The sequence below is a fragment of the Somniosus microcephalus genome, unplaced genomic scaffold (assembly GCF_052327205.1).
Source record: "Somniosus microcephalus isolate GS21.2 unplaced genomic scaffold, FLI_Smic_1.0 unresolved_chr1, whole genome shotgun sequence".
Classification (NCBI taxonomy): Eukaryota; Metazoa; Chordata; class Chondrichthyes; order Squaliformes; family Somniosidae; genus Somniosus; species Somniosus microcephalus.
The window spans coordinates 117,967,665-117,995,457 of NW_028225179.1; the positions used below are offsets into that span (position 1 = coordinate 117,967,665).

The window sequence follows — 27,793 nt, forward strand, 5'->3', positions numbered from 1 at the left end:
CTGTGGCAAGTATATTCTTCCTTAGGTAAGGAGACCAAAACTGTACACAATACTCCAGGTGTGGTCTCACCAGGGCCCTATATAATTGCAGTAAGATGTCTTTACTCTTATACTCAAATACTCTTGTAATAAAGGCCAACATACTATTTGCTTTCCTAATTGCTTGCTGTACCTGCATGTTAACTTTCCAGTGATTTGTGTACAAGGACACCCAGGTCCCTCTGAACACCAACATTTCCAAATCTGTCACCATATAAAAAATACTCTGCTTTTCTGTTTGTCCTACCAAAGTGGATAACTTCACATTTCTCCACATTATATTCCATTTGCCCACTCACTTAGCTTCTCTATATCCCCTTGAAGCCTCCTTGCAACCTCCTCACAACTTACATTCCCACCCATCTTTGTATCATCAGCAAACTTGGATATATTACATTTATCCCCTCATCCAAATCATTGATGTAGATTGTGAATAGCTGAAGCCTTATAGCCTGCCAACCCGAAAATGACCCATTTATTCATACTCTCTGTTTTCTGTCGGTTAACCAATCTTGAATCCATGCTAGTATATTACCCCCAATCCCATGAGCTCTAATTTTGTTTAATAACCTCTTGTGTGGCACCTTATTGAATGCCTTCTGAAAATGCAAATACACCACATCCACTGGATCCCCCTTATCTATTCTGCGAAAGTTGTGAGATCAAGTTCTACTCCAGAGACTTGAGCACAAAAATCTAGGCTTACACTCCAGTGCAGTACTGAGGGAGCGCTGCACTGTCGGAGATGCCGCCTTGCGGATGAGACGTTAAACCGAGGCCACCATCTGCCCTCTCAGGTCGATGTAAAAGATGCCATGGCACAATCCGAAGACAAGCAGGTGTCCTGGCCAATATTTATCCCCCAATCAACATCACAAGCACTGGTCATTATCATATTGCTGTTTGTGGGAGCTTACTGTGTGCAAATTGGCTGCCGCATTTCCCACATTACAACAGTGACTACACTTCAAAAAGTACTTCATTGGCTGTAAAGCATTTTGGGACGTCTGGTGGTCATGAAAGGCGCGATATAAATGCGAGTCTTTCTTCTTCAATGCAGCTGGACTCGCCTGACAGAGCCGAGAGGAAGTAGGTGCCCGTCCCTTTAAGAGTGGAGCCGAGTCCCGGACATTCCCGAGCGGTGCCGGAAAAACAACCGCGTGCCCGGTGGGTGGAGCTCGGAGCCGGAAAGAGCCGAGTGCCGGGGGGGTGGAGCTCGGAGCCGGAAAGGGCCGAGTGCGGGTGGAGGAGCCCGGAGCCGGAAAGAGCTGAGTGCCCGGGGGAGCAGAGCTCGGAGCCGGAAAGAGCCGAGTGCCAGGGGGGAGGAGCTCAGAGCCGGAAAGAGCCGAGTGCCCGGGGGAGCAGAGCTCGGAGCCGGAAAGAGCCGAGTGCCAGGGGGGAGGAGCTCGGAGCCGGAAAGAGCCGAGTGCCAGGGGGGAGGAGCTCGGAGCCGGAAAGAGCCGAGTGCCCGGGGGGAGGAGCTCTGAGCCGAGTGCCGGGGAGTGGCGCTCGGAGCCGGAAAGAGCCGAGTGCCGGGGGGTGGAGCTCGGGGCCGGAAAGAGCCGAGTGCCCGGGGGAGCCGAGCTCGGAGCCGGAAAGAGCCGAGTGCCCGGGGGGAGGAGCTCTAAGCCGGAAAGAGCCGAGTGCCGGGGAGTGGAGCTCGGAGCCGGAAAGAGCCGAGTGCCGGGGGGTGGAGTTCGGGGCCGGAAAGAGCCGAGTGCCGGGGTGTGGAGCTCGGTGCCGGAAAGGGCCGAGTGCCGGGGGGTGGAGCTCGGGGCCCGGAGCCGGAAAGAGCCGAGTGCCCGGGGGGAGGAGCTCGGAGCCGGAAAGAGCCGAGTGCCCGGGGGGAGGAGCTCGGAGCCGGGAGCCGGAAAGAGCCGAGTGCCGGGGGGGAGGAGTTCGGAGCCGGAAAGAGCCGAGTGCCGGGGGGGGGGGAGGAGCACGGAGCCGGAAAGAGCCGAGTGCCGGGGGGGGGGGAGGAGCACGGAGCCGGAAAGAGCCGAGTGCCGGGGGGGAGGAGCTCGGAGCCGGAAAGAGCCGAGTGTCGGGGGGGAGGAGCTCGGAGCCGGAAAGAGCCGAGTGCCGGGGGGGGGGAGGAGCTCGGAGCCGGAAAGAGCCGAGTGCCGGGGGGGGGAGCAGCACGGAGCCGGAAAGAGCCGAGTGCCGGGGGGGGAGGAGCACGGAGCCGGAAAGAGCCGAGTGCCCGGGGGGAGTAAACTCGATGTCTGCCCCGATGAAGAAGCCGTTGCGAGGCCCGAGCAGCCCTTAAACCGGACAGCGCCGCCCTCGCCGCCGCCACTCGGTACTCAGCGACCGCCATTCTGTAAATCTCCACCGCTTCTTCCTTTCGACTCTCCGGGCGCTGCGGGCAGGTAGGCCTCGGCCTCTCCCCTGACAGCCTCGGGCTCGTGTAGCTGCGTAGCCGGGGCAAGGAGCGCCTCCTCCGGGCGGTCAGTTCAGAGAGTGTGTGGAGGGGGGACTGTAATAATGTTTAAATGATTCCCACTGGTTGTAAGTCGAGGTTAAACCAGACAGTTAGCCCACCACCCCACCCCTTCCCTTCTATAATGTAAAGTGCTTAAATTTAAAATATTAAAGTAATTATATTTAAAATGTATATATTGCGTATATATATAATAATATAATATATGTATCCTCTGGGACTTTCATTGAGCTCAAGATCCTGTAACTCTGCAAACAGTCTGGTGGGCACATTAGCAGGATAGACGTTTTTTTTCACTTAAAGCACACAAAAAAACCTAGGCTGACCCTCAAGTGCGGTACCGAGAGAGTGCCGCACTGTCAGCGGTGCCGTCTTTCAGATGAGACGTTAAAGCGAGGGCCCCGCCTGCTCTCTAATAGGAAAGACTTGTGCGGTCCCGAGGGAGTGCCGCACTGTCAGCGATGCCGTGTTTCGGATGAGATGTTAAACCGAGGGCCCTGTCTGTTCTCTAAAAGGAAAGACTTGCATTTCTGCGGAGCCTTTCGCGACCGCCGGGCGCCCCAAAGCGCTTTATGGCCCATGAAGTACTTTTTGGAGTGCGGTCACCGGTGTCGTCGTCTTAGGCAGCCAATTTGCGCACAGCAAGCTCCCGCAAACAGCTCTGCGATACTGGGCAGATAACTTGTTTTAGCAATGTTGATTGAGGGATAAATATTGACACTGGGGAGAACTCCCCTGCTCTTCTTCGAAATAGTGGCCGTGGAATCTTTTATGTCCACCTGAGAGGGCAGCCGGGGCCTCGGTTTAACGTCTCATCCACAAGACGGCACCTCCGACAGTGCAGTACTTGCTCAATATGGCATTGGAAGTGTCAGCCTGGATGTTTGTGCTCAAGTCTCTGGAGTGGGATTTGAACCACACAATCTTCTGACTCATCTGAGGTGAGGGTGCTACCAACTGAGCCACGGCTGCCTCTAAGGTGGACATAAAAGATCGGAATGGGACTTATTGGATAACCCTTTCAAAGAGGGGTCCAACCATCTTCAGCTGCTTCAACTGTCATCCCTCCATCAGAAGGTCAGAAGTGGGGATGTTCACTGATGACTGCACAGTGTTCCGTCCCATTCGCAACTCCCCAGGTAATGAAGCAGTCCGTGTCTGCATGCAGCAAGACCTGGACAACATTCAGGCTTGGGCTGATGCGTGGCACAAATGTTGCTTGCCACTTAAGTGCCAGGCAATGACCTGGCAACAAGAGAGTGTCTAACCACCACCCCATGACATTCAATGGCATTACCATCGCCTAATCCCCCTCCCCCACCCCATCCCCATTGACCAGAAACCCAACGGACCAGCCGCATAAATGCCTTGGCTATTAGAACAGGTCAGGGGCTGCATATTCAGTGACGAGTGGCACACCTCCTGACTCCCCAAAGCGCTTCCACCATCTACAAACGAAACATAGAAGGTAGGAGCAGGAGTAGGCCATTCGGCCCCTCGAGCCTGCTCCGCCATTTAATGAGATCATGGCTGATCACCCAAATTCAGTACCCTGTCCCTGCTTTCTCCCCATATCCCTTGATCCCTTTAGCCTTAAGAAATATATCTAACTCCTTCTTGAATATATTTAATGAATTGGCCTCAACTGCTTTTTGTGGTAGAGAATTCCACAGGTTCACCACTCTCTGGGTGAAGAAATTCCTCCTCATCTCTGTCCTAAATGGCTTACCCCTTATCTTTAGTCAGTGACCCCTGGTTCTGGACTCCCCTGCCATCGGGAACATCCTTCCTGCCTCTAGTCTGTCTAGTCCTGTTAGAATTTTATCAGTTTCAATGAGATCCCCCCTCATTCTTGTAAACTCCAGCGAATATAAGCCCAATCGACCCAATCTCTCCTCATACGTCATTCCTGCCATCCCAGGTATCAGTCTGGTGAATCTTCACTGCACTCCCTCCATGGCAAGAACATCCTTCCTCAGATAAGGCGACCAAAACTGCACACAATACTCAAGGTGAGGTCTCACCAAGGACCTGTACAACTGCAGCAAAACATCCTTGTTCCTGTACTCAAATCCTCTTGCTATGAAGGCCAACATACCATTTGCCGCCTTAATCGCCTGCTGCACCTGCATGCTTACCTTCAACGACTGGTGCACTTCCCCCTTCTCCCAGTCTATTGCTGTTCAGATAATCTGCCTTCCTGTTTTTGCCATCAAAGTGGATAACCTCGCATTTATCCACATTTTACTGCATCTGCCATGTATCTGCCCAATCACCCAACCTGTCCAAATCATACTGGAGTTTCTCAGCATCCTCCTCCCAGCACACACGCCCACCCAGCTTTGTGTCATCTGCAAACTTGGAGATATTACATCTAGTTCCCGCGTCTAGATCATTAAATTATATTGTGAATAGCTGGGGTCCTAGCACTGATCCCTGCGGTACCCCACTAGTCACTGCCTGCCACTCTGAAAAAGACCTGTTTATTCCAACTCTTTGCTTCCTGTCTGCCAACCAGTTCTCTATCCAAGTCAGTACCTTACCCCCAATCCCATGTGCTTTAACTTTGCACGCTAATCTCTTATGCGGGACCTTATCGAAAGCCTTCTGAAAGTCCAAATGCACCACATCCACTGGTTCTCCCTTATCTATTCTACCAGTTACATATTCAAAAAATTCCAGTAGATTAGTCAAGCACGATTTACCTTTCGTAAATCCATGTTTTGTAAATACAAGGCACAAGTCAGGACTCCCTCAGTATTACACTGAAGTGTCCGCCCAGACTTTGTGCTCGAGACTCTGCAGTGGGGCTTGAACCCACAACCTTCTGACTCCGAGGCGAGAGTGCTACTCACTGAACCACAGCTGGCAACTGAGCCCCGGCTCTCTCACAACTGTCAGTCCACTTGCCTGGAAGGGTGCAGCCGCAACAACACTTGTGAATTGGACACCATCCAACACAAAGCAGTCTGCTTGATTGACACCTCATTCACTAGCCTAAACAACCAACCCTTCCACCAGAGGCGTACCGTAGCTGCAGTGTGTGTTATCTGCAGGGTAGTTGCCAAAGCTTCTTCGGCAGCACCTCCCAACCCGCCACATCCACCACCTAGAAGGACAAGGGTAGCAGTTTTATGGGGGACACCATCACCTCCCAGTTCCCCTCTGAGTCTCTCACACCATCCAATCTTGAACATATATCACTGTTCCTTCAGCATCGCTGAGTCAAAATCCTGGGACTTCCTACCTAACAGCACTGTGGCAGTACCTTCCCCACGCGGGCTGCACCTGTTCAAGAAGGCCCCCCCACCACCACCTCGATGGCAATTAGGGATAAATGCTGGTTTTGCCAGTGATGCTCACGTCCCGAGAATGGATTTAACAAAAGCTGTCAAAGAGCAAATGAGATCCTAGATCCTAGTGTCAGCCGTGGCTCTGGGCAGCACTCTCGTCTCTGAGTCAAAAGGTCGTGGGTTCAAGTCCCACTCCAGAGACTTGAGCACAAAAATCTAGTCTGCGGGAGCGCTGCACTGTCGGAGGTGCCGTCTTTTGGATGCTCTCTCAAGTGGACGTAAAAGTTCCCATGACACTATTTCGAGGAAGAGCAGGGGAGTTATCCCTGGTGTCCTGGGCCAATATTTATCCCTCTATCAACATCACCAAAACAGATTATCTGGTCATTATTACATTGCTGTTTGTGGGAGCTTGCTGTGTGCAAATTGGCTGCCGCGTTTCCTACATTACAACAGTGACTGCACTTCAAAAAGTACTTCATTGGCTGTGAAGCGCTTTGGGAAGTCCGGTGGTCGTGAAAGGCGCTATATAAATGCAAGTCTTTGTTTCTTTGCATAGAGTCATACAGTATTAAAATGCAGGTAATGCTAAATGTACATAAATGATTGCTTAGGCTGCAGTTAGATTATTGTATCCAGGTTTCAATGCCTGACCTCAGGAAAGATGTCCAGGCTATGGAGAGAGCACAGCAGCGATTTAGTAATATAATACTATGGATGAGAGGCTTTAGTTCTGAGGAGAGATTCAAGAAACAGTGTCTCTTTTCACTAGGGCAGCGAAGGTTAAGAGGACATCTGATGGGTTTTATGGGCTCCCATGTCCCATATGATGAGATGGGGTGCTACCCACAATTATCCCATTGCATGCCAGCCCAGAGCAAGAGCTCCATTCTTTGATAGGTAAATAATTCACAGCAAACAATCTGGTGGACACATAGCAAGACAGTGCTTTCTTTTCGTTTGATGTGCACAATAATCCAGGCTGACACTCCAGTGCAGTAGCGAGGGAGCACTGCCCTGTAGGAGGTGCCGTCTTTCAGATGAGATGTTAAACTGAGGATCCGTCTGCCCCCTCAGGTGGACGTAAAAGATCCGTGGCACTATTCCAAAGAAGAGCAGGCGCGTTCCTCCCCCGTGTCCTGGCCAATATCTATCCTTCAACCAACACCACTAAAAAGAGGTTATCTGGTCTTATCACATTCCTGTTTGTGGGAGCTTGCTGTGCGCAAATTGGCTGCTGCGTTACAACAGTGACTGCACTTCAACAAGTACTTAAGTGGCTGTAAAGCGCTTTGGGACATCCTAGGGTCATGAAAGGCACTATAAAATTGCAAGTCTTTAAGTCGTGTGTTATGCACATCCTGTTGACTGGGGAGAATAGGTTGACATTTCCCAAATGCGGTTTACAGTAAAGTTCTATATACAGCTGTACAGCGCTCTGGCCAGACCCCATCTGGAGCAGTGCGTTCAGTTCTGGGCCCCGCACCTCAGGAAGGATATCTTGGCCTTGGAGGGGGTGCAGCGCAGATTCACCAGAACAATACCGGCACTAAGAGAATATAAGAACATAAGAAATAGGAGCAGGAGTAGGCCAATCGGCCCCTCGAGCCTGCTCCACCATTCAATAAGATCACGGCTGATCTGATCCTAACCTCAAATCTTCTATCACTCTCCACCCCACCCGAACCCATGTGATCTCCCAGGAGAGGCGAAAAACCAGATTAAAAATCTGGCAAATTCCTCTCCGACCCATCTAGGCGATCGAAATTCTTCCAGGAGATCACTCTGTCCCTATATTTTCTACAGTACTTACCTTCTGTAAAGGCGATCTCCACCCCAGCCAGGAACAGGAATAAAACCATCTCCTGAAATCTAACACAGAATTAGAACACAGTAGGAGCAAAACCAGGCTACACGGCCCCTGGGCCCACTCCACTACCCACAGGGCCATGACTGTTCCGAACCTAGACTCATGTCCAAATTCCTGCCCGTTCCCCGTAACCCTTAATTCCCTTTACTTCTAGGAAACTATCTACTTCTGTTTTAAATTTATTTAATGATGTAGCTTCCACAGCTTTCTGGGGCAGCAAATTCCACAAACCTACTACCCTCTGAGTGAAGAAGTTTCTCCTCATCTCAGTTTTGAAAGAGCAGCCCCTTATTCTAAGATTATGCCCCCTAGTTCTAGTTTCACCCATCATTGGTAAATTATGAGTACAGGTTTCATAGACTAGGCTTGAGTGTAGAAGATTAAAGGGTTATCTAATCGAGGTGTTTAAGATTATTCAAGGATTTGCTAGGGTAGATAGAGACTCTTTTCTCCAGCGGGGGAGTCCAGAACAAGGGGGCATAACCTTAAAATTAGAGCTAGGCCATTCAAGGGTGATGTCAGGAAGCGCTTCTTCGCACAAAGGACAGTGGGAATCGCTCCCCATGAAATCTGTTGAGGCTGGGGGTCAGTTGGAAATTTCAAAAGTGAGATTGAATTTTGTTAGGTAAGGGGTGCAAGGGATACGGAACTGAAGTTAAGATGCGAGCCATGATCTAATTGAATGGGGCAGAGCAGGTTTGAGGGGCTGAATGGCTTCCTCCTGTTCCTAAGTGCCTAGGAGAGGGAAGAGGGACTGAATTCCATCTCAGTCAGCATTGCCCAACTGGGCAGGGATGGGACATCGGGCTCTACCAACTGAGGTACTGGGGGAGGTACGGCCCTACGCGGTATGTTTGGACAGCTTGACCATTTGGAAGTTCCCAAATGAGGTCTACAGTAAAGTGTTGGGTGCTTCGCTGCAAACGTCAACTTAGCTTGTGTTCGATTCTGCCTTCCCCCCCCAGGTACAGCTCGGGCTCTGGAAAAGGCGTCCCCCTATGGAACCAGGGATGTTTCAGGTGGAGTTCCCGAACTTCGGCAACAACCTGCTGAGGAAGCTGAACCAGCAGCGGATGGAGGGCAAACTGTGCGACATCACCATCCACCTCCAGGGCCAGATGTTCAGGGCCCACCGGGCCGTGCTGGCGGCCTCCTCGCCCTACTTCCACGACCAGGTGCTCCTCAAGAATGCCAGCCGCATCGTGCTGCCCGGCGTGATGAGCCCCAAGGCCTTCGAGAATGTGCTGGCCTCCTCCTACACTGGCAAGCTCACGATTTTGTCGCCGGAGATCGTCAGCTACTTGACAGTGGCCAGCTTCCTGCAGATGTGGCACGTGGTGGACAAGTGCACCGAGCTCTTGCAGGAGTGCCAGTCTCCCGCAGCCCCGGCCCCCAGCCAGCAGTCGGCCAGCCAGAACCAATCGCCCAGCAGCAGCAACTACCTCAGCCCCTGGCACGGGCCAGAGCCGGGAGCCAGCGTGCCGGCCAAATTCGAGCGACCCGAGGAGGACGACATCAAGATGGAGGGCCACCAGGAGGAGGAAGAGGAGGAGGAGGAGGACGACGAAAACGAGGTGGAAGAGGAAGGCCAGAAAGGCCCGGCCTCCCCGGGCCGGGAGACGGAGCAAGACAACGTCATCAGCAACTCGGCCGAACGGGAGAAGTTTGGGGCCGAGGGGGTCGGCCGGGAGTGCGAGGCGGGGCTCAGCAACAGCCCCGACTGCCCCTACCCAGTGCCGGCTTACAGCCAGCCCAGCATCGTGCCGCACAAGCGCTGGGTATTTGTGAAGACCGGCAAGACGGAGGACGGGAGGTCGCCGGGCAGTGAGGAGGAGCGGCATTTCCTGCTGGCGCCAGGCAAGAGGGAGCCGGAGGGGCCGGAGCCCAACGAGCACGACGGGTCCCGCTTCCCGGAGCACTCGATGGCCGAGGAATACGACGAGTTCAACGAGGACCCCAGCTACGACGAGCCTGTCGACTACTACGGCTCCTCGGACGACTTCCACTTCGACCGGATGGGGGGAGGGAGCCCAAACGGGCCGGTCCTGCAGGGCGGCGGGCTGCCGGGGGAGATCCAGGAGAACGGGGCCTACGGGGTGCTGGGGGAGCCGGGACCCAGCTCGGGCCAGCCGGCCGCCGGCAGCTCGGACTTTCCCGGCGGGGTCTACAAGCTCTACCCGTGCCAGTGCGGCAAGAGCTTCGCCCACAAGAGCCAGCGGGACCGGCACATGAGCATGCACCTCAACGTCCGGCCCTTCGGCTGTCCCATCTGCAACAAGAAGTTCAAGATGAAGCACCACCTCATGGGCCACATGAAGATCCACACGGGCCACAAGCCCTACGAGTGCCACTACTGCGGCAAGAAGTTCATGTGGCGCGACAGCTTCACCCGCCACCGCAACGCCTGCGCCAAGCTCTACCACGCCGCCGCCGCCGTCCCCCTCCCCCTCCCCGACCTGGATGTGCCCTCCGACCTCAGCGGGCCCACCGACCTCAGCGGGCCTGCCGACCTCTGACCTGCCGCCCAAGGCTTCAGCAGCTGACGGCGAGGCGCCGCTCTCGACCAAAGAAGACAAGGGGCGGGTGGGGGTGGGCAAGCAAAGGAGCCTCCAGGTGGTTGAGGGGGCGATGAGCGTAATCTCGAGTATGTGGCTGCCGGAGGTCTGTGGTGAGCTGGCCTTTCAAAATGAACGCAGAATTGCTAACGTGAGGTGGTGGGACCATCACAGTTCAGCTTTAAACCCACACATCTTCGAATCCGATCCTGCTGACAATTTTTACATAAAACAAGTATTTAAGAATATAAAAATATATATATATTTAGATATATATATATATTATATATATATATGTGTGTGTAAATCCTGGTGCTGCACATTGAAGTATTTTTTACAGCCGCCTCTGCTTTTAATATTTATGAAACTGAACTGGGGAAAGGCTGGAGACACTCGGTGGGTCGCTCAGCGTCTGGTAGAAAGACGCCTCGGATCTGTGTCGGTCGTGGCTCAGCGGGCAGCCACTCTCGCTTCCGAGTCAGAAGGTCGCGGGTTGGAGTCCCACTCCAGAGACCTAAGCACTAAATCCAGGCCGACGCTCCCAGTGGCAGTGCTGAGGGAGCGCTGCACCGTTGGAGGTGCCGTCTTTCGGATGAGACGTTAAACCGAGGCCTGCCCGTCCCGTCCCGTCTGCCCTCTTCGGGTGGAGGTAAAAGATCCCACGGCCACTATTTCGAAGAAGAGCAGGGAGTGGTGGGGGGAGTTCTCCCCGGTGTGTCCTGGGGCCAATATTTATCACTCGAGCACCGTCACTAAAAAAAAACATGATCTGGTCATTATCGCATTGCTGTGGCAGCTTGCTGTGCGCAGATTGCCGCGTTTCCTACATTGCAACAGTGACTGCACTTCAGAAGTACTTCATTGGCTGTGAAGCGGTTTGGGACGTCCTGAGGTTGTGAAAGGTGCTGTATAAATGCAAGTCTCTTTCCAACTGAAGAATGGGGCCAAAAAAATGACACCTGGACAGGCACTGCCCAGGCCTGCTGAGTGTTTCCGCACACTTTCTGTGTTTTTACTTTTTTTTTCCCAGAGTTCCAGCATGTGCAGTATTTTTGCCTTTTTTTTTGTTGTCTTTCATTATTTATATGTTTTTTTTAATGTGCTGAATTTTAACTCTGTTCTCCCCGCGAATAAAGACATTTTGAGCAACTGACTGGGCTCGGAATCACCTGCGCTGGCTCTGCCCGTGGCCTTGAGTTACCTTTGACCTCACGCACGTGCCAGTCCCGTTAAGAGAAGGTGCTGGGGAGATGCGCGTTCCCTGTGGATCGTTCGGTATAATACACCACCTGCTACGGATCAGGAAGCTCCTTGGATGGGCTGGCTTAGCCGATCTCGGCTAGGGTGGTAACAGGAACATACATTAAAATCGTACAGCACAGAAGGGAGGCCATTCGGCCCATCGTGCCTGTGCCAGCTCTTATCAAAGAGCTGTCCAATTTGTCCCACTCCCCTGCTCTTTCCCCGTAGAAACATACATAGAACCATAGAAAAATAGGAGCAGGAGTAGGCCATTCGGCCCTTCGAGCCTGCTCCGCCATTCAATATGATCATGGCTGATCCGCTATCTCAATACCATATTCCCCCTCTCTCCCCATACCCCTTGATGCCTTTTGTGTCTAGAAATCTATCTATCTCCTTAAATATATTCAGTGACTTGCCCTCCACAGCCTTCTGTGGTAGAGAATTCCACAGGTTCACCACCCTCTGAGTGAAGAAATTTCTCCTCATATCAGTCCTAAATGTCCTACCCCGTATCCCGAGACTATGATCCCTCGTTCTAGACCCCCCAGCCAGGGGCAGCATCCTCCCTGCATCCATCCAGTCTGTCTAGCCCTGTCAGAATTTTATACGTTTCAATGTGAATAGCTGGGCCCAAGCGCTGATCCCTGCGGTACCCCCACTAGTCACCGCCTGCCACCCCGAAAAAGACCCATTTATTCCTACTCTCTATTTCCTGTCTGTTAACCAATTTTCAATCCATGCCAGTATATTACCCCCAATCTCGTGCTTTAAATTTGCACACTAACCTCTTATGTGGGACTTTATCAAAGGCCTTATGAAAATCCAAATACACCACATCCACTGGCTCTCCCTTATCTATTCTACCAGTTACATCCTCAAAAAAACTCTATTTTTCCCCTTCGAGTATTTATCCAATTCCCTTTTGAAAGTTACTATTGAATTTGCTTCCACCGCCTTTTCAGGCAGCGCATTTCAGATCACAACTCGCTGCGTAAAACTAATTCTCATCTCTTCCCACTGGTTCTTTTGCCAATTATCATAAATCTGTGCCCTCTAGTTACTGACCCTCTTGCCAGTGCAAACAGTTTCTCCTTATTTACTCTTATCATAGCTTTGAGGAACTCTGTTAAATCTTCCCTTAGCCTTCTCTGCTCCAAGGAGAACAATCCGGGAAAATTAGAATCCGTCAGGAGCTCCTCCTCCCGATTACTATCCAGTGATGGCTGCTGGCAAATTAGGGGATTGAGTTCAATAAAAAATCCGGCGATTTGTAGACTGGCACCAGGTTAAAAATGACCGTAAGAAGTTTAGGATTGTCTTAAAAACCCCACCTGTTTTGCTAATGTCCTTCAGCGAGGGCATCCAGCCTCCCTAGCCCCGGTCTGGCCTACATGTGACTCCAGTCCCGCACTATATCATTGGCTATTAATGCCTTCAGGGCAATGACAGATCGGCAATAAATGCCGGTCTTGGCCAGCGTCACCTAATACCCGGGAACAAATTAAAGCAAAGAAAATGCTGGGGGATATGTGCGTCGCTGGCAAGGCTGGCATTTATTGCCCGTCCCTAGTTGCCCTCGAGAAGGTGGAGGTGGGCCGCCGCCTTGAACTGCTGTGATCCGTGTGGTGAAGGTACTCCCACAGTGCTGTTAGGGAGTAATCCCACAGTGCTGTTAGGGGTAATCCCACAGTGCTGTTAGGGGTAATCCCACAGTGCTGTTAGGGGGTAATCCCACAGTGCTGTTAGGGGTAATCCCACAGTGCTGTTAGGGGGTAATCCCACAGTGCTGTTAGGGAGTAATCCCACAGTGCTGTTAGGGGGTAATCCCACAGTGCTGTTAGGGGGTAATCCCACAGTGCTGTTAGGGGTAATCCCACAGTGCTGTTAGGGAGTAATCCCACAGTGCTGTTAGGGGGTAATCCCACAGTGCTGTTAGGGGTAATCCCACAGTGCTGTTAGGGGTAATCCCACAGTGCTGTTAGGGGTAATCCCACAGTGCTGTTAGGGGGTAATCCCACAGTGCTGTTAGGGGGTAATCCCACAGTGCTGTTAGGGGGTAATCCCACAGTGCTGTTAGGGGTAATCTCACAGTGCTGTTAGGGGGTAATCCCACAGTGCTGTTAGGGGGTAATCCCACAGTGCTGTTAGGGGTAATCCCACAGTGCTGTTAGGGGGTAATCCCACAGTGCTGTTAGGGGTAATCCCACAGTGCTGTTAGGGGGTAATCCCACAGTGCTGTTAGGGGTAATCCCACAGTGCTGTTAGGGGGTAATCCCACAGTGCTGTTAGGGGTATTCCCACAGTGCTGTTAGGGGGTAATCCCACAGTGCTGTTAGGGGGTAATCCCACAGTGCTGTTAGGGGGTAATCCCACAGTGCTGTTAGGGGTAATCCCACAGTGCTGTTAGGGGGTAATCCCACAGTGCTGTTAGGGGGTAATCCCACAGTGCTGTTAGGGGGTAATCCCACAGTGCTGTTAGGGGTAATCTCACAGTGCTGTTAGGGGGTAATCCCACAGTGCTGTTAGGGGGTAATCCCACAGTGCTGTTAGGGGTAATCCCACAGTGCTGTTAGGGGGTAATCCCATAGTGCTGTTAGGGGTAATCTCACAGTGCTGTTAGGGGGTAATCCCACAGTGCTGTTAGGGGGTAATCCCACAGTGCTGTTAGGGGGTAATCCCACAGTGCTGTTAGGGGGTAATCCCACAGTGCTGTTAGGGGGTAATCCCACAGTGCTGTTAGGGGGTAATCCCACAGTGCTGTTAGGGGTAATCTCACAGTGCTGTTGGGGGGTAATCCCACAGTGCTGTTGGGGGGTAATCTCACAGTGCTGTTGGGGGGTAATCCCACAGTGCTGTTAGGGGGTAATCCCACAGTGCTGTTAGGGGGTAATCCCACAGTGCTGTTAGGGGGTAATCCCACAGTGCTGTTAGGGGGTAATCCCACAGTGCTGTTAGGGGGTAATCCTACAGTGCTGTTAGGGGGTAATCCCACAGTGCTGTTAGGGGGTAATCCCACGGTGCTGTTGGGGGTGGGGGATCCCACGGTGCTGTGGGGGGTTGGAATCCCACAGTGCTGTGGGGGGGATGGTTGGAATCCCACGGTGCTGTGGGGGGATGGGTGGAATCCCACGGTGCTGTTGGGGTGGGGGGTGGGTGAGGATCCCTCAGTGCTGTTAGGGAATTCGGGATTTTGACCCAGCGACGTTGAAGGAACGGTGATATATGTCCCAAGTCAGGATGTTGTGTGGCTTGGAAGGGAACTCGGAAATGGTGGTGTTTCCATGCCTCTGTTGCCCACGTCCTTACAAAGGGTGGAGGTTGTGGTTTTGGGAGCTGCTATGGAATGAGGGGAAGAATCATGAACAAATAGGGGGAAGGAGCCAGTTTGCTAGTTTGGAAGCCCTGTTGTGCATTTGTGACTGCGGTGCAGTTTCACTGGGTTCCAGCCAACGAGGGGACCCTGTAGGCACCTAACAGAACCTGAATTGTGATTCTTCGCCTAGGATGCAAAAACCTCAATTGGGGTTCCCACTCCGATTGTGTTCCAGTGAGTCGTGCTGGAAAGCACGTGTTTTATGTCAGATGACTGGGTTGTAATGGCTGCCCCCTTTCCCCCAGTGCCCGCTGCCACTCACTATAGACTCAAACGTGAAGAATTCCCACTTAGGACAGATACTGGAAAGGGAACAGTACCTATGAGAGCTGTGTCTGAGCAAGCACACTCCTACGCCTGCCTCAGGATCCGGACTTCCTCCCCTCCCACCCGCAGTTGCCAAGTAACAGGAGAATGACAGAACTGTAACCTCCTCCAGGCCTACAACCCTCCGAGATCTCGGCGCTCCTCCAATTCTGGCCTCTTGTACATTCTCCATTACCATTTCCCCAACATTGGCGGCCGTGCCTTCAGCTGTCTAGGCTCAAAGCTCTAGAATTCCCTCCCTAAATCTCTCCAGCTCTCTTCCTTTAAGTTGCTCCTCAAAACCAACCTCTTTGAACAAGCCTTTGGTCGCCTGTCTTAACATAGGAACAGGTGTAGCCCATTTAGCCCTCGAGCCTGTTCCGCTATCTCATGTGGCTTGGTGTCAAATTTTCTCTGATAACACTCCTGTGAAGCGCCTTGCGATGGTTAGTGGACTGACCCAAAGAAAGTTCCAGACACACTTTTTTGCACTGGGCTTGATTTCCGTAGCCCAGTGGGTAGCCACTCTTACCTGAGTCAGAAGGTTGTGTGTTCAAGCCCCAGTCCAGAGACTTGAGCATTGAATCTAAGCTGACACTCCCAGTGCAGTACCGAGGGAGTGCCGCACTGTCAGAGGTGCTGCCTTTGGGCTGAGACGTTATACCGAGGCCCCGTCTGCCCCCTCAGGTGGATGATAAAGATCGCACGGCCACTATTTCGAAGAAGAGCCGGGGAGTTCTCTGGTTTCCTGACCAACATTTATCCCTCAACCAACATCACCAAAAAAAATATTTATCTGGTCCTATATCTCATTGCTGTTTGTGGGAGCTTGCAGTGCACAAATTGCCGAGTTTCCCTACATTACATCTGTGACTAGACTTCAAAACTGCTTCATTGGCTGTGAAGTGCGTTGGGGCGTCCTGAGGTTGTGAAAGGTGCTGTATGAATGCAGGCTCTCCTTTCCCCCACTGCCATTGATCGCTGCACTCTGGATTACCAACGTGATCGGGTCCTGCCCCAAGCCCTGCTCCTGCCCATCCCAAATACCGCACTCTACGTAGAATCTTACAGCACAGAAGGAGGCCACTTGGCCCATCGTGGCAACACCGGCTCGTTGAAAGAACTATCCAATTAATCCCACCCCCCTGCTCTTCCCCCATAGCCCTGCAAATTTTTCCTTTTCAGGTATTTATCCAATTCCCCTCGATCTTATCCTCTCGCTATGCCCTCTATAACCATCACCAATAAGGCAAGCTCCTACCATTTTCTTATCACTCTAACCATATTCCCCTTCCTATACCCACTTCTTTTCCTAATCTCTCCTGGAAAAAATCTCCCTCAAGTCCCTTACCACTGCACTTTCTAATTCCCAACTAGGCCTTTGGCCTACAATTCTCCATGACATCTCTGCAGCTACTGACCTACTAAATCACGCCCTCTCCACCACCTTTGATGCCCTTGTCCCCACTAAAATCATTGCACTCTCTCACCCTAGTCGTTCCCCCTGGTATACCCCTCATCTCCGTTCCCTTGTCCAAGGGACGCAGACGTGAACGTCTTTGGCAGACAACCGGTCTAATCATCCGTCACCAGATTTGGCTAGATCATATAAAGCACGGTTGGGTCCTGCTCACCATCACTAAAACCGCCCACTATTGAAAGATCATCCAGGATGGCAAAAATAACACCAGGCTTCTCCACTCCACCACTAAGCGTCTTCTCAAACCACCCTCCCCTGCCTCCTCCTCCCTCACCTCCCACAATAAATGTGAGGAGCTCATGGACTTCTTTATTAAAAAGATCGGCAGCATCCGTTCAACTGCTTCTGCTTTCAATTCCCTCCCTCCCACTGGACCTTACTTCCTCTCTCTTTTCCCCCTGTCCTAACCCTAAATTTGCATATTTCTCTCCTATTTTCTCTCGCCCTTTCAGAGCTAATCTTGTCAATGAGACCAACCTCCTGCTCTCTTGACCCTATTCCCACTACATTACCAACTTTCCTTCCTGGCTCCCATGTTAGCGGATACTGTTAATGGTTCTCCTCAAGTATTGTCCCCTTTTCCTTCAAACCTGCCATCACCCCTCAAAAAAACAACCCTTGACCCTTCCATCCTTGCAAACTATCACCCCATCTCCAACCTCCCTCTCCTCTCCAAAGTTCTTGAACGTGTTGTTGCTCCTAAACCCGTGCCCATCTTTCCCAGACTCCTTGTTTGAATCCGTCCAATCAGGCTTCCGCCCCTGCCACAGTACCGAAACTGCTCTTACCAAGGTCACAAATGACATCTTAATTAACTGCAACAAAGGTAATCTAGCCCTTCTCGTCCTTCTGGACCTGTCTGCAGCCTTTGACATGGTTGACCACAAAATTATGCTCCAAAGCTGAGCACTGTCATCCAGTAGATGGGACTGCACTTGCCTGGTTTCAGTCCTATCATTCCAGTCGTAACCATAGAATCACTTGCAATGGCTTCTCCCGATCCTGCACTGTCACCTCTGGTGACCCCCCTTGGCCCCCTCCTATTTCTCATCTATGTGTTGCCTCTCGGTGACATCATCCGGCAACACAACATGAGTACACTGATGATACCCAGCTCTACCTCCTTTACCTCTCTCGAACCCTCCACCGTCTCTATACTCTCAGGCTGCTTGTCCGACATCCAGCACTGTATGAGTAGAAATCTCCAATTAAATATTGGGAAGATCAAAGCCATTGTCTTCGGTTCACGCCACAAACTCCGTTCTCGTTCCACTGTCTAAGGCTGACCAAGTCTGTTTGCAACCTTGGTGTCATATTTGATCACAAATTGATCTTCCTACCTCATATCAATTCTACCACTAAGACCGCCCATTTCCACCTTTGCAATGTTGTCCGTCTCCGCCCTTACCTCAACTTATCTGTTGCCGAAATCCTCATCCATGCCTTTATCACCTCTAGACTTGACTATTCCAATGCACTCCTAGCAGACCTCCCTAGTTCTGCCCTCCATAAACTTGTCATCCAAAGTCTGCCGCCTGTGTGCTAACTCGCACCGAGTCCCACTCACCTATCTCCCCTATGCTTGCTGACCAACATTGGCTCCCAATTAAGCAATTTTAAAATTCTCATCCATCGCCCCTCCTTATCTCTGTAACCTCCTCCAGCCCTATAATCCCCCTCGACCTCTGTGCTCTGCCTATTCTGGCCTTTTGAACGTCCTCGACTTGAATTTGGCAGCCGTGCCTTCAGCTGCCTAGGTCCTAAGCTCTGTAATTCCCTCCCTAAATCTCTCCGCTTCTCCACTTCTCTTTCCTCCCTTAAGACGCTCCTTAAAATCTCTTCGACTAAGCTTTTGGTCATTTGCCCTAACATCGTATATGGCTCAGTGTCAAATTTTTTTGGTTTTTTGATAACACTCCTGTGAAGTGCCTTGGGACGTTTTATTATGTTAAAGGCACTATATAAGTTGTTGTAGTTGAAAGTTGAATCTGCTTCCACCACCCTTTCAGGCAGTGCATTCCAGATCACAACAACTTGCTGTGTAAAAATAAATGATTCTCATCTGGCGCTGTGTGCTCTGGTTACTGACCCTCCTGCCAGTGGAAAGAGTTTCTCCTTATATCAAAAACCCCTCTTGGAGGTGGGGGGAAGAAAATCAACTCTTTCTGTTGGCACAATAGTTAATCGGGAAGAAATTACATCAACATCTGTTTGACCTCACAGCTCTGAAGTTGTACTTTCTGTTTTGAGATATTAAAAACTAACCAGGAATAAATAAATTGGGTGGAATTTAAAAATTGTCATATTGAGGGCTCCTTGTGTCAGTTTGGCTCAATTGGTAATACTCTCGCTTCTGGGTCAAAATATCCACCCCAGGACTTGAGCATGTAATCCAGGCTGATGTTCTGGTGAGATACCACAGTCGCCATCCTTCAGATGAGATTCAAAACTGAGCCCATTTCTTACCCCGACTGCACCACCATCCCTCCCGCCACCTACCTGTTCAGGTGGATATTAAATATCCCATGACATTTCAAGAAGAGCAGGAGGTTGTGGCCAACATTCTTCCCTCAGGCAACATCACCAGAATAAGAGCAGGGAGCAAGAATAGAACATAAGGAGCAGGGAGGTTATGATGGAGCTGTACAAAGCGTTAGTTAGGCCACAGCTGGAATACTGTGCGCAGTTCTGGTCGCCACACTATAGGAAGGATGTGATTGCATTGGAGAGGGTGCAGAGGAGATTCACCAGGATGTTACCTGGGCTGGAGTGTTTCAGCTATGAAGAGAGACTGGACAGGCCGGGGTTGTTTTCCTTAGAGCAGAGAAGGCTGAGGGGGGACCTGATTGAGGTGTACAAAATTATGAGGGGCATAGATAGGGTAGATAGGAACTTTCCCCTTAGTAGAGGGGTCAATAACCAAGGGGCATAGTTTCAAGGTAAGGGGCAGGAGGTTTAGAGGGGATTTGAGGAAAAACTTTTTCACCCAGAGGGTGGTTGGAATCTGGAACTCACTACCTGAAAGGGTGGTAGAGGCAGGAACCCTCACAACATTCAAGAAGCATTTAGATGAGCACTTGAAATGCCATAGCATACAAGACTACGGACCAAGTGCTGGAAAATGGGATTAGAATAGACAGGGCTTGATGGCCGGCGCTAACACGATGGGCCGAAGGGCCTCTTTCTGTGCTGTATAACTCTATGACCAGAAACATCTGAAGATGGTACAATTGTATAGACAGCACGTAACTGAGCCATGCCAACCAGAAAGTCTGAGGATCGATTCCCCAAGCTGTGGTGAGTTAGCCGGGATGGTAGAGGGCCACTACACTTGGCTAGCCTGGGCAGAGGAGAGTGAAGATTGGCCAACGTCCCTGTGTGTTGACTGTTGACCCACCCACTCCTTCCAGAAAGTGCTTGTACATTGATATAACAGAGAGGAAAGGATTAGGCTGGGCTGGGATGCGTCGAATGATTAAAACGCCTGCCAACACTGTCTAGATTCATAGGAACAGGAGGAGACCATTCAGACCCTCGAACCTGTTCCGCCATCCAATTAGATCATGGTTGATCTGTATCTTAACTCTGTGGGAAACGCAGCAGCCAATTTGTGCACAGCAAGCTCTCACAAACAGCAATGTGATAATGACCAGCTAATTTTTTTTAGCGATGTTGATTGATGGGTAAATATTGGCCAGGATTCCGGGGATAACGTCCCTGCTCTTCTTCGAAATAGTGCCATGGGATCTTTTACGTCCACCTGAGAGAGCAGGCGGGGCCCTTGCTTTAACGTCACATCCGAAAGATGGGACCTCCGACAGTGCAGCACTCCCTCAGTACAGCACTGGGAGTGTCAGCCTAGATTTTTGTGCTCAAGTCTCTGGAGTGGGACTATGAACCCACCAGGTTCTGACTCAAAGGTGAGAGAGTGCTACCCACTGAGCCACAGCTGACATGACAAGAACCGACAGAGGGGATCATTTTAACCTAACCCACCAGCTGGGAATCCCATGGGATCGGGTGGAATGTGGGGCGGTGAAACCAGCGTTGCACCCGATCTCTTGTCAGTTTCCCGACCAGCAGGTGAGGTTAAAATTGCCCTCATCAAGATTCTGAAATGCAACTCCAGTACCACAACAAACAGGGACAGTGGAGTGCGATGGACATTGGCAGGTCATGATGTCACACGGGGCACAAGTTCTACACAATCTCTCTGACTGCCTCCGACAAGCAGTTCTAAAGCGCACAACGAAAGAGGGCAGAAATGCGATAGAGGAACATTCAGCTTCATCCTCTGAAGCAATGTGGCTATTGTCCTTCAAATAAAACCCCCTGTACGATACACAGATGTTTGGTAAGGACCAGAATGGGCTCGGTTGTGATATCCCACCCAGGGCCTAATGCAACACGGTAACATTCGGAACAGGAGGAGGCCATTCTGTTCCTCGGGCCTGCTCCACCATTCAATTAGATCTCGGCTGATCTGCACCTCAACTCTATTTACCCGCCTTTGCTCCATATCCCTTAATACTCTTAACTAACAAAAATCTATTGATCTCAGTCTTGAAAGCTCCAATTGTTCCCCAGCATCTAGAAACTTGGGGGAGAGTGTTCCAAATTTCTACCACCCTTTGTGTGCAAAAGTGCTTCCTGATTTTGCTGCTGAATGATCACGCTCTAATTTTCAGATTTTACTCCCTTGTTCTGGACTCCCCCTCCCCCCCACCAGAGGAAATAGTTTCTATCGATCTACCGTATGGAATCCTTTTATCACGTTAAACACCTCGATTCGATCACCCATTAATCTTCTATACTCGTGGGACTACAAGCCCACTCTCCGCAACCTGTCCTCACAATTGACCCCGGTATTATCCTGTGATTCTGCACTGCACGATATCCTTCCAGAGGTGCGGTGCCCAGAACTGAACGCAGTGCTCCAGATGGGGTCTGACCGAGGCTCCTAACAACTGAAGCACAACTTCCTCCCCTTTGTAGTCCAGCACCGCCCCCGGCCTTAAGATAAAGTGAAAGAGTTCTGACGGCCTCCCCATCCATCACTGTGTGCTGGGCGCAGACGAGTTGACTCATAGCTTGCATGCTGTGGTAAATGTAGGCCGTCACTTAATGAGCTGGCGGCAAGCAGCACCTCATCACTCACTCTCAGACAAGGAGGGGGGAGATTGTCACGACTGCAATCTTAGTACATCAGAGGCAAGCAAGAGCTAAGAATAACTGACTGAGAACCCATACAGTGGGCTATTGGATTCTCGTCTCTGTTTCGGTTTCTCTCTATTTCTGCATGTCTTTCTGCTTTTCTCACCCTAGAAATATTTAATTTCTCTCTCGCTCCCTCTTGTTTTTTCTGTCTCCCCGCAAAATGAGTTTCTATCTTTCAAGTTTCTCTCTCTTGCTGTTTCTCTATTTCTGTCTTTGTCTTTTCCCAACTATTTTTGTTTCAGTTTCTCTCTCTTGCCATTTCTTGTCTACCTGTGTGTCTCCCTCTTTCTGTTTCTTCAGTTGTGTCTCTCTGTACCTCTTTAAAATTCTCATCCTTGTTTTTAAATCCCTCTGAGACCTCTGCGCTCCTCCAATTCTGGCCTTTTGTGCATCCCAGATTTTCATCGCTCCACCTTTGGGGGCCGTGCTTTCAGCTGCCTAGGCCCTAAGCTCTGGCATTCCCTCCCTAAATATCTCCGCCTTTCTACCAATGCTGCCCCTAATTTTTTTGATGATTCAACGTTGCAAGAAATTTTGCATTGGAAAAGACAGTCCGGGCTGTGGGGGAACCGGCAGAGAGCTGCGCAGCCGCACAGCTTAGAGGAAACGTTGCTCTCTACCTCTCTCTCCACCTTTAAGACACTCGTTAAAACCTATACATTTGAGCACAGGTCACACTGCTCCGATTCCCGTCTCTAACACTCCTCCCTTTCCTGTCTGTCACACTCCTCCCTTTCCCAGCTGTTACACTCCTCCCATTCCCATCTATCACACTCCTCCCTTTCCCGTCTCTCACACTCCACCACTTCAAATCTGTCAGTCTCCCTTTCCTGTCGATCACACTCCTCCCTTTCCAGTCTGTCACACTCCTTTCCTTCTAGCACACCCCTCCCTTTCCTCTCTTTCATACTCCTCCCTTTCCCCTCTGATACACGCCTCCCTTTCCTGTCTCACCCTCCTCCCTTTCCCATCTGTCACACTCCTCCCTTTCCTGTCTGTCACACTCCTCCCTTTCCTCTCTGTCACCCTCCTCCCTTTCTCCTCTGTCACATTCCTCCCGTTCCCGTTTCTGACACTCCTCACTTTCCCGTCTCACACACTCCTCCCTTTGCTGTCTGTCGCACTCCTCCCTTTCCCGTCTCACACACTCCTCCCTTTGCTGTCTGTCACAGTCCTCCCATTGCTGTCTGTCACACTCCTCCCTTTGCTGTCTGTCACACTCCTCCCTTTCCCATCCCTCACACTCCTCCATTTCCCTTCTGTCACCGTCCTCACTTTTTCGTCTCTCACACTCCCCCCCTTTCCTGTCTCTCTCACTCCTCCCTTTCCTGTCTCTCACACTCCTCCCTTTCCAGTCTGTCACAATTCAGCCTTTATCGTCTGTCACACTCCTTCCTTTCCTGTCACTCACCTTCCTCCCTTTTTCGTTTGGCACACTCCTCTATTTCCCTTCTGTCTCACTCCTCTCTTTCCCACATGTCAAACTGCTCCCTTTCCCATCTCTCACACACCTCCTTTCCAGCCTGTCACACTCCTCCCGTTCCTGTCTATCACATCCCTTCCTTTCCCATCTGTCACACTCCTCCGTTTCCCGTCTCTCTCAATCCTCCATTTCCTCTCTTTTGCCCTCCTCCCTTTCCACTCTGTCACACTCCTCCCTTTCCCGTCTATCACACCCCTCTCACCCTCCTCCCTTTCCCATCTGTCACCCTCCTCCCTTTCCCCTCTGTCACCTTCCTCCCTTTCCTGTCTGTCACCCTCCTCTCTTTCCCGTCTGTCGCCCTCCTCCCTTTCCCGTCTGTCACCCTCCTCCCTTTCCCTCTTTCACACTCCTCCCTTTCCTGTCTGTCACACTCCTCCCTTTCCTGTCTCTCACACTCCTCACTTTCCCATCTCTCACAAACCAGCCTTTATCGTCTGTCACACTCCTCCCTTTCCCGTCTGTCACCCTCCTCCCTTTCCCGTCACACTCCTCCCTTTCCCGTCTATCACACCCCTCCCTTTTCTCTCTTTCACACTCCTCCCTTTCCTGTCTCTCACACTCCTCCCTTTCCCGTCTGTTACCCTCCTCCCTTTCCCCTCTGTCACCCTCCTCCCTTTCCCCTCTGTCACCCTCCTCCCTTTCCCCTCTGTCACCCTCCTCCCTTTCCCCTCTGTCACCCTCCTCCCTTTCCCCTCTGTCACACTCCTCCCATTCCCCTCTGTCACATTCCTCCCTTTCCAGTCTGTCACACTCCTCCCTTTCCCGTCTATCACACCCCTCCCTTTCCTCTCTGTTACCCTCCTCCCTTTCCCCTCTGTCACACTCCTCCCTTTCCCATCTCTCACACTCGTCCTTTCCTGTCTCTCACACTCCTCCCTTTCCTGTCTCTCTCACTCCTCCCTTTCCTGTCTCGCACACTCCTCCCTTTCCCATCTCTCACACTCGTCCCTTTCCTGTCTCTCACACTCCTCCCTTTCCCATCTGTCACACTCCTCCCTTTCCCCTCTCTCACACTCCTCACTTTCCCGTCTGTCACCCTCCTCCCTTTCCCGTCTCTCACTCTCCTCCATTTCCCGTCAGTCTCAATCGACCCTTTTCGTCTCTCACACTCGGCCCTTTCCCATCTGTCACACTCCTCCCTTTCTCGTCTGTCATACTCCTCCCTTTCCTGTCTCTCACATTCCTCTCTTTCCTGTCTCTCACACTCCTCCCTTTCCTGTCTCTCACACTCCTCCCTTTCCTGTCTGTCACACTCCTCCCTTTCCTGTCACACTCCTCCCTTTCCTGTCTCTCTCACTCCTCCCTTTCCTGTCTCTCACACTCCTCCCTTTCCCATCTGTCACCCTCCACCGTTTACCCTCTGTCACACTCATCCCTTTCCCGTCTCTCACACTCCTCCCTTTCCCATCTGTCACACTCCTCCCTTTCCCATCTGTCACACTCCTCCCTTTCACATCTGTCACCCTCCTCACTTTCCCCTCTGTCACACTCCTCCATTTGCTCCCTGTCACCCTCCTTCCTTTCCTCCCTGTCACCCTCCTCCCTTTCCCCTCTGTCACACTCCTCCCTTTCCTGTCTGTCACCCTCCTCCCTTTCCCACGTGTCACCCTCCTCCCTTTTCCATCTCTCACACTCCTCCCTTTCCAGTCTGTCACACTCCTCCCTTTCCCGTCTGTCACACTCCTCCCTTTCCCGTCTATCACACCCCTCCCTTTCCCCTCTGTCACCCTCCTCCCTTTCCCCTCTGTCACCCTCCTCCCTTTCCACTCTGTCACCCTCCTCCCTTTCCCCTCTGTCACCCTCCTCCCTTTCCCCTCTGTCACCCTCCTCCCTTTCCCCTCTGTCACACTACTCCCTTTCCCGTCTCTCACACTCGTCCCTTTCCCATCTCTCACCCTAATCCCTTTCCCATCTCTCACACTCGTCCCTTTCCCATCTCTCACACTCGTCCCTTTCCTGTCTCTCACACTCCTCCCTTTCCTGTCTGTCACACTCCTCCCTTTCCCATCTGTCACACTCCTCCCTTTCCAGCCTGTTACAATCCTCCCTTTCCCGTCTGTCACCCTCCTCCCTTTCCCCTCTGTCACACTCCTCCCTTTCCTGTCTGTCACCCTCCTCCCTTTCCCCTCTGTCACACTCCTCCCTTTCCTGTCTGTCACACTCCTCCCTTTCCCGTCTCTCACACTCCTCCCTTTCCAGCCTGTTACAATCCTCCCTTTCATCTCTTTTGCACTCCTCCATTTCCTGTCTGTCACCCTCCGCCCTTTCGCATCTGTCACTCTCCTCCATTTCCCCACTGTCACACTCCTCCCTTTCTCGTCTGTCATACTCCTCCCTTTACTGTCTCTCACTTTCCTCTCTTTCACACTCCTCCTTTTCCTGTCTTTCACAATCCTCCCTTTCCAGTCTGTCATTCTCCTCCCTTTCCTCTCTGTTACCCTCCTCCCTTTCCCCTCTGTCACACTCCTCCCTTTCCCATCTCTCTCACTCCCCCCTTTCCCATCTCTCACACTCGTCCGTTTCCCGTCTCTCACACTCCTCCCTTTCCTGTCTCTCACTCTCCTCCATTTCCCATCTGTCACAATCGATCCTTTTCGTCTCTCACACTCGGCCCTTTCCCATCTGTCACACTCCTCCCTTTCTCGTCTGTCACACTCCTCCCTTTCCTGTCTCTCTCATTCCTCTCTTTCCTGTCTCTCTCATTCCTCTCTTTCCTGTCTCTCTCACTCCTCCCTTTCCTGTCTCTCACACTCCTCCCTTTCCTGTCTCTCTCACTCCTCCCTTTCCTGTCTCTCTCACTCCTCCCTTTCCTGTCTCTCACACTCCTCCCTTTCCTGTCTCTCTCACTCCTCCCTTTCCTGTCTCTCACACTCCTCCCTTTCACATCTGTCACCCTCCTCACTTTCCCCTCTGTCACACTCCTCCATTTCCTGTCTGTCACCCTCCTCCCTTTCCCCTCTGTCACACTCCTCCCTTTCCTGTCTGTCACCCTCCTCCCTTTCCCACATGTCACCCTCCTCCCTTTCCCACATGTCACCCTCCTCCCTTTCCCACATGTCACCCTCCTCCCTTTCCCCTCTGTCACACTCCTCCCTTTCCCCTCTGTCACACTCCTCCCTTTCCCGTCTCTCACACTCCACCCTTTCCTGTCTGTCACACTCCTCCCTTTCCTGTCTGTCACACTCCTCCCTTTCCTATCTGTCACACTCCTCCCTTTCCTGTCTGTCACACTCCTCCCTTTCCTGTCTGTCACACTCCTCCCTTTCCTGTCTGTCACCCTCCTCCCTTTCCTGTCTGTCACCCTCCTCCCTTTCCCCTCTGTCACACTCCTCCCTTTCCTGTCTGTCACACTCCTCCCTTTCCCGTCTCTCACACTCCTCCCTTTCCAGCCTGTTACTATCCTCCCTTTCCTCCCTTTTGCACTCCTCCATTTCCTGTCTGTCACCCTCTGCCCTTTCACATCTGTCACTCTCCTCCATTTCCACTCTGTCATACTCCTCCCTTTCCTGTCTCTCACACTCCTCCCTTTCCTCCCTTTCGCACTCCTCCTTTTCCTGTCTGTTACCATCCTCCCTTTCCAGTCTGTCACTCTCCTCCTTTTCCCCTCTGTCACACCCCTCCCTTTCCTCTCTGTTACCCTCCTCCCTTTCCTCTCTGTTACCCTCCTCCCTTTCCCCTCTGTCACACTCCTCCCTTTCCCATCTCTCACACTCCTCCCTTTCCTGTCTGTCACACTCCTCCCTTTCCCATCTGTCACACTCCTCCCTTTCCAGTCTGTAACACTCCTCCCTTTCCCGTCTGTCACACTCCTCCCTTTCCCGTCTCTTACTCTCCTCCATTTCCCATCTGTCACAATCGACCCTTTTCGTCTCTCACACTCGGCCCTTTCCCATCTGTCACACTCCTCCCTTTCTCGTCTGTCACACTCCTCCCTTTCCTGTCTCTCTCATTCCTCTCTTTCCTGTCTCTCTCACTCCTCCCTTTCCTGTCTCTCACACTCCTCCCTTTCCTGTTTCTCTCACTCCTCCCTTTCCTGTCTCTCACACTCCTCCCTTTCCTGTCTCTATCACTCCTCCCCTTCCTGTCTCTCACACTCCTCCCTTTCACATCTGTCACCCTCCTCACTTTCCCCTCTGTCACACTCCTCCATTTCCTGTCTGTCACCCTCCTCTCTTTCACACATGTCACCCTCCTCCCTTTCCTGTCTCTCACACTCCTCCCTATCCTGTCTGTCACACTCCTCCCTTTGCTGTCTGTCACACTCCACCCTTTCCTGTCTGTCACCCTCCTCCCTTTCCCGTCTTTTTTAACCTCCTCCCTTTCCCCTCCGTCACGCTCATCCCTTTCCCATCTCTCACATTCGTCCCTTTCCTGTCTCTCACGCTCCTCCCTTTCCCGTCTGTCACACTCCTCCCTTTCCTGTCTGTTACCCTCCTCCCTTTCCCCTGTCACACTCCTCCCTTTCCCCTCTGTCACACCCCTCCCTTTC

At 51.7% G+C, this 27,793-nt stretch overlaps 1 protein-coding gene across 6 annotated transcripts in view; it reads left to right on the forward strand.

Moving 5' to 3' along the window:
* Window positions 1–11,351, forward strand: part of LOC147095739 (zinc finger and BTB domain-containing protein 43-like) — a 48,056-nt gene extending 36,705 nt beyond the window's left edge. For 2 of the 6 annotated variants that reach the window (XM_085974789.1, XM_085974790.1), the window contains one exon: window positions 8,611–11,351. In XM_085974789.1, coding sequence (XP_085830915.1) covers window positions 8,644–10,161 — 1,518 coding nt within the window. In that variant the 5' untranslated portion in view covers window positions 8,611–8,643 and the 3' untranslated portion in view covers window positions 10,162–11,351. The other 4 variants (XM_085974786.1, XM_085974787.1, XM_085974788.1 and 1 more) reach the window with 4 other exon arrangements.
* The last annotated feature ends 16,442 nt before the right edge of the window (window positions 11,352–27,793 follow it).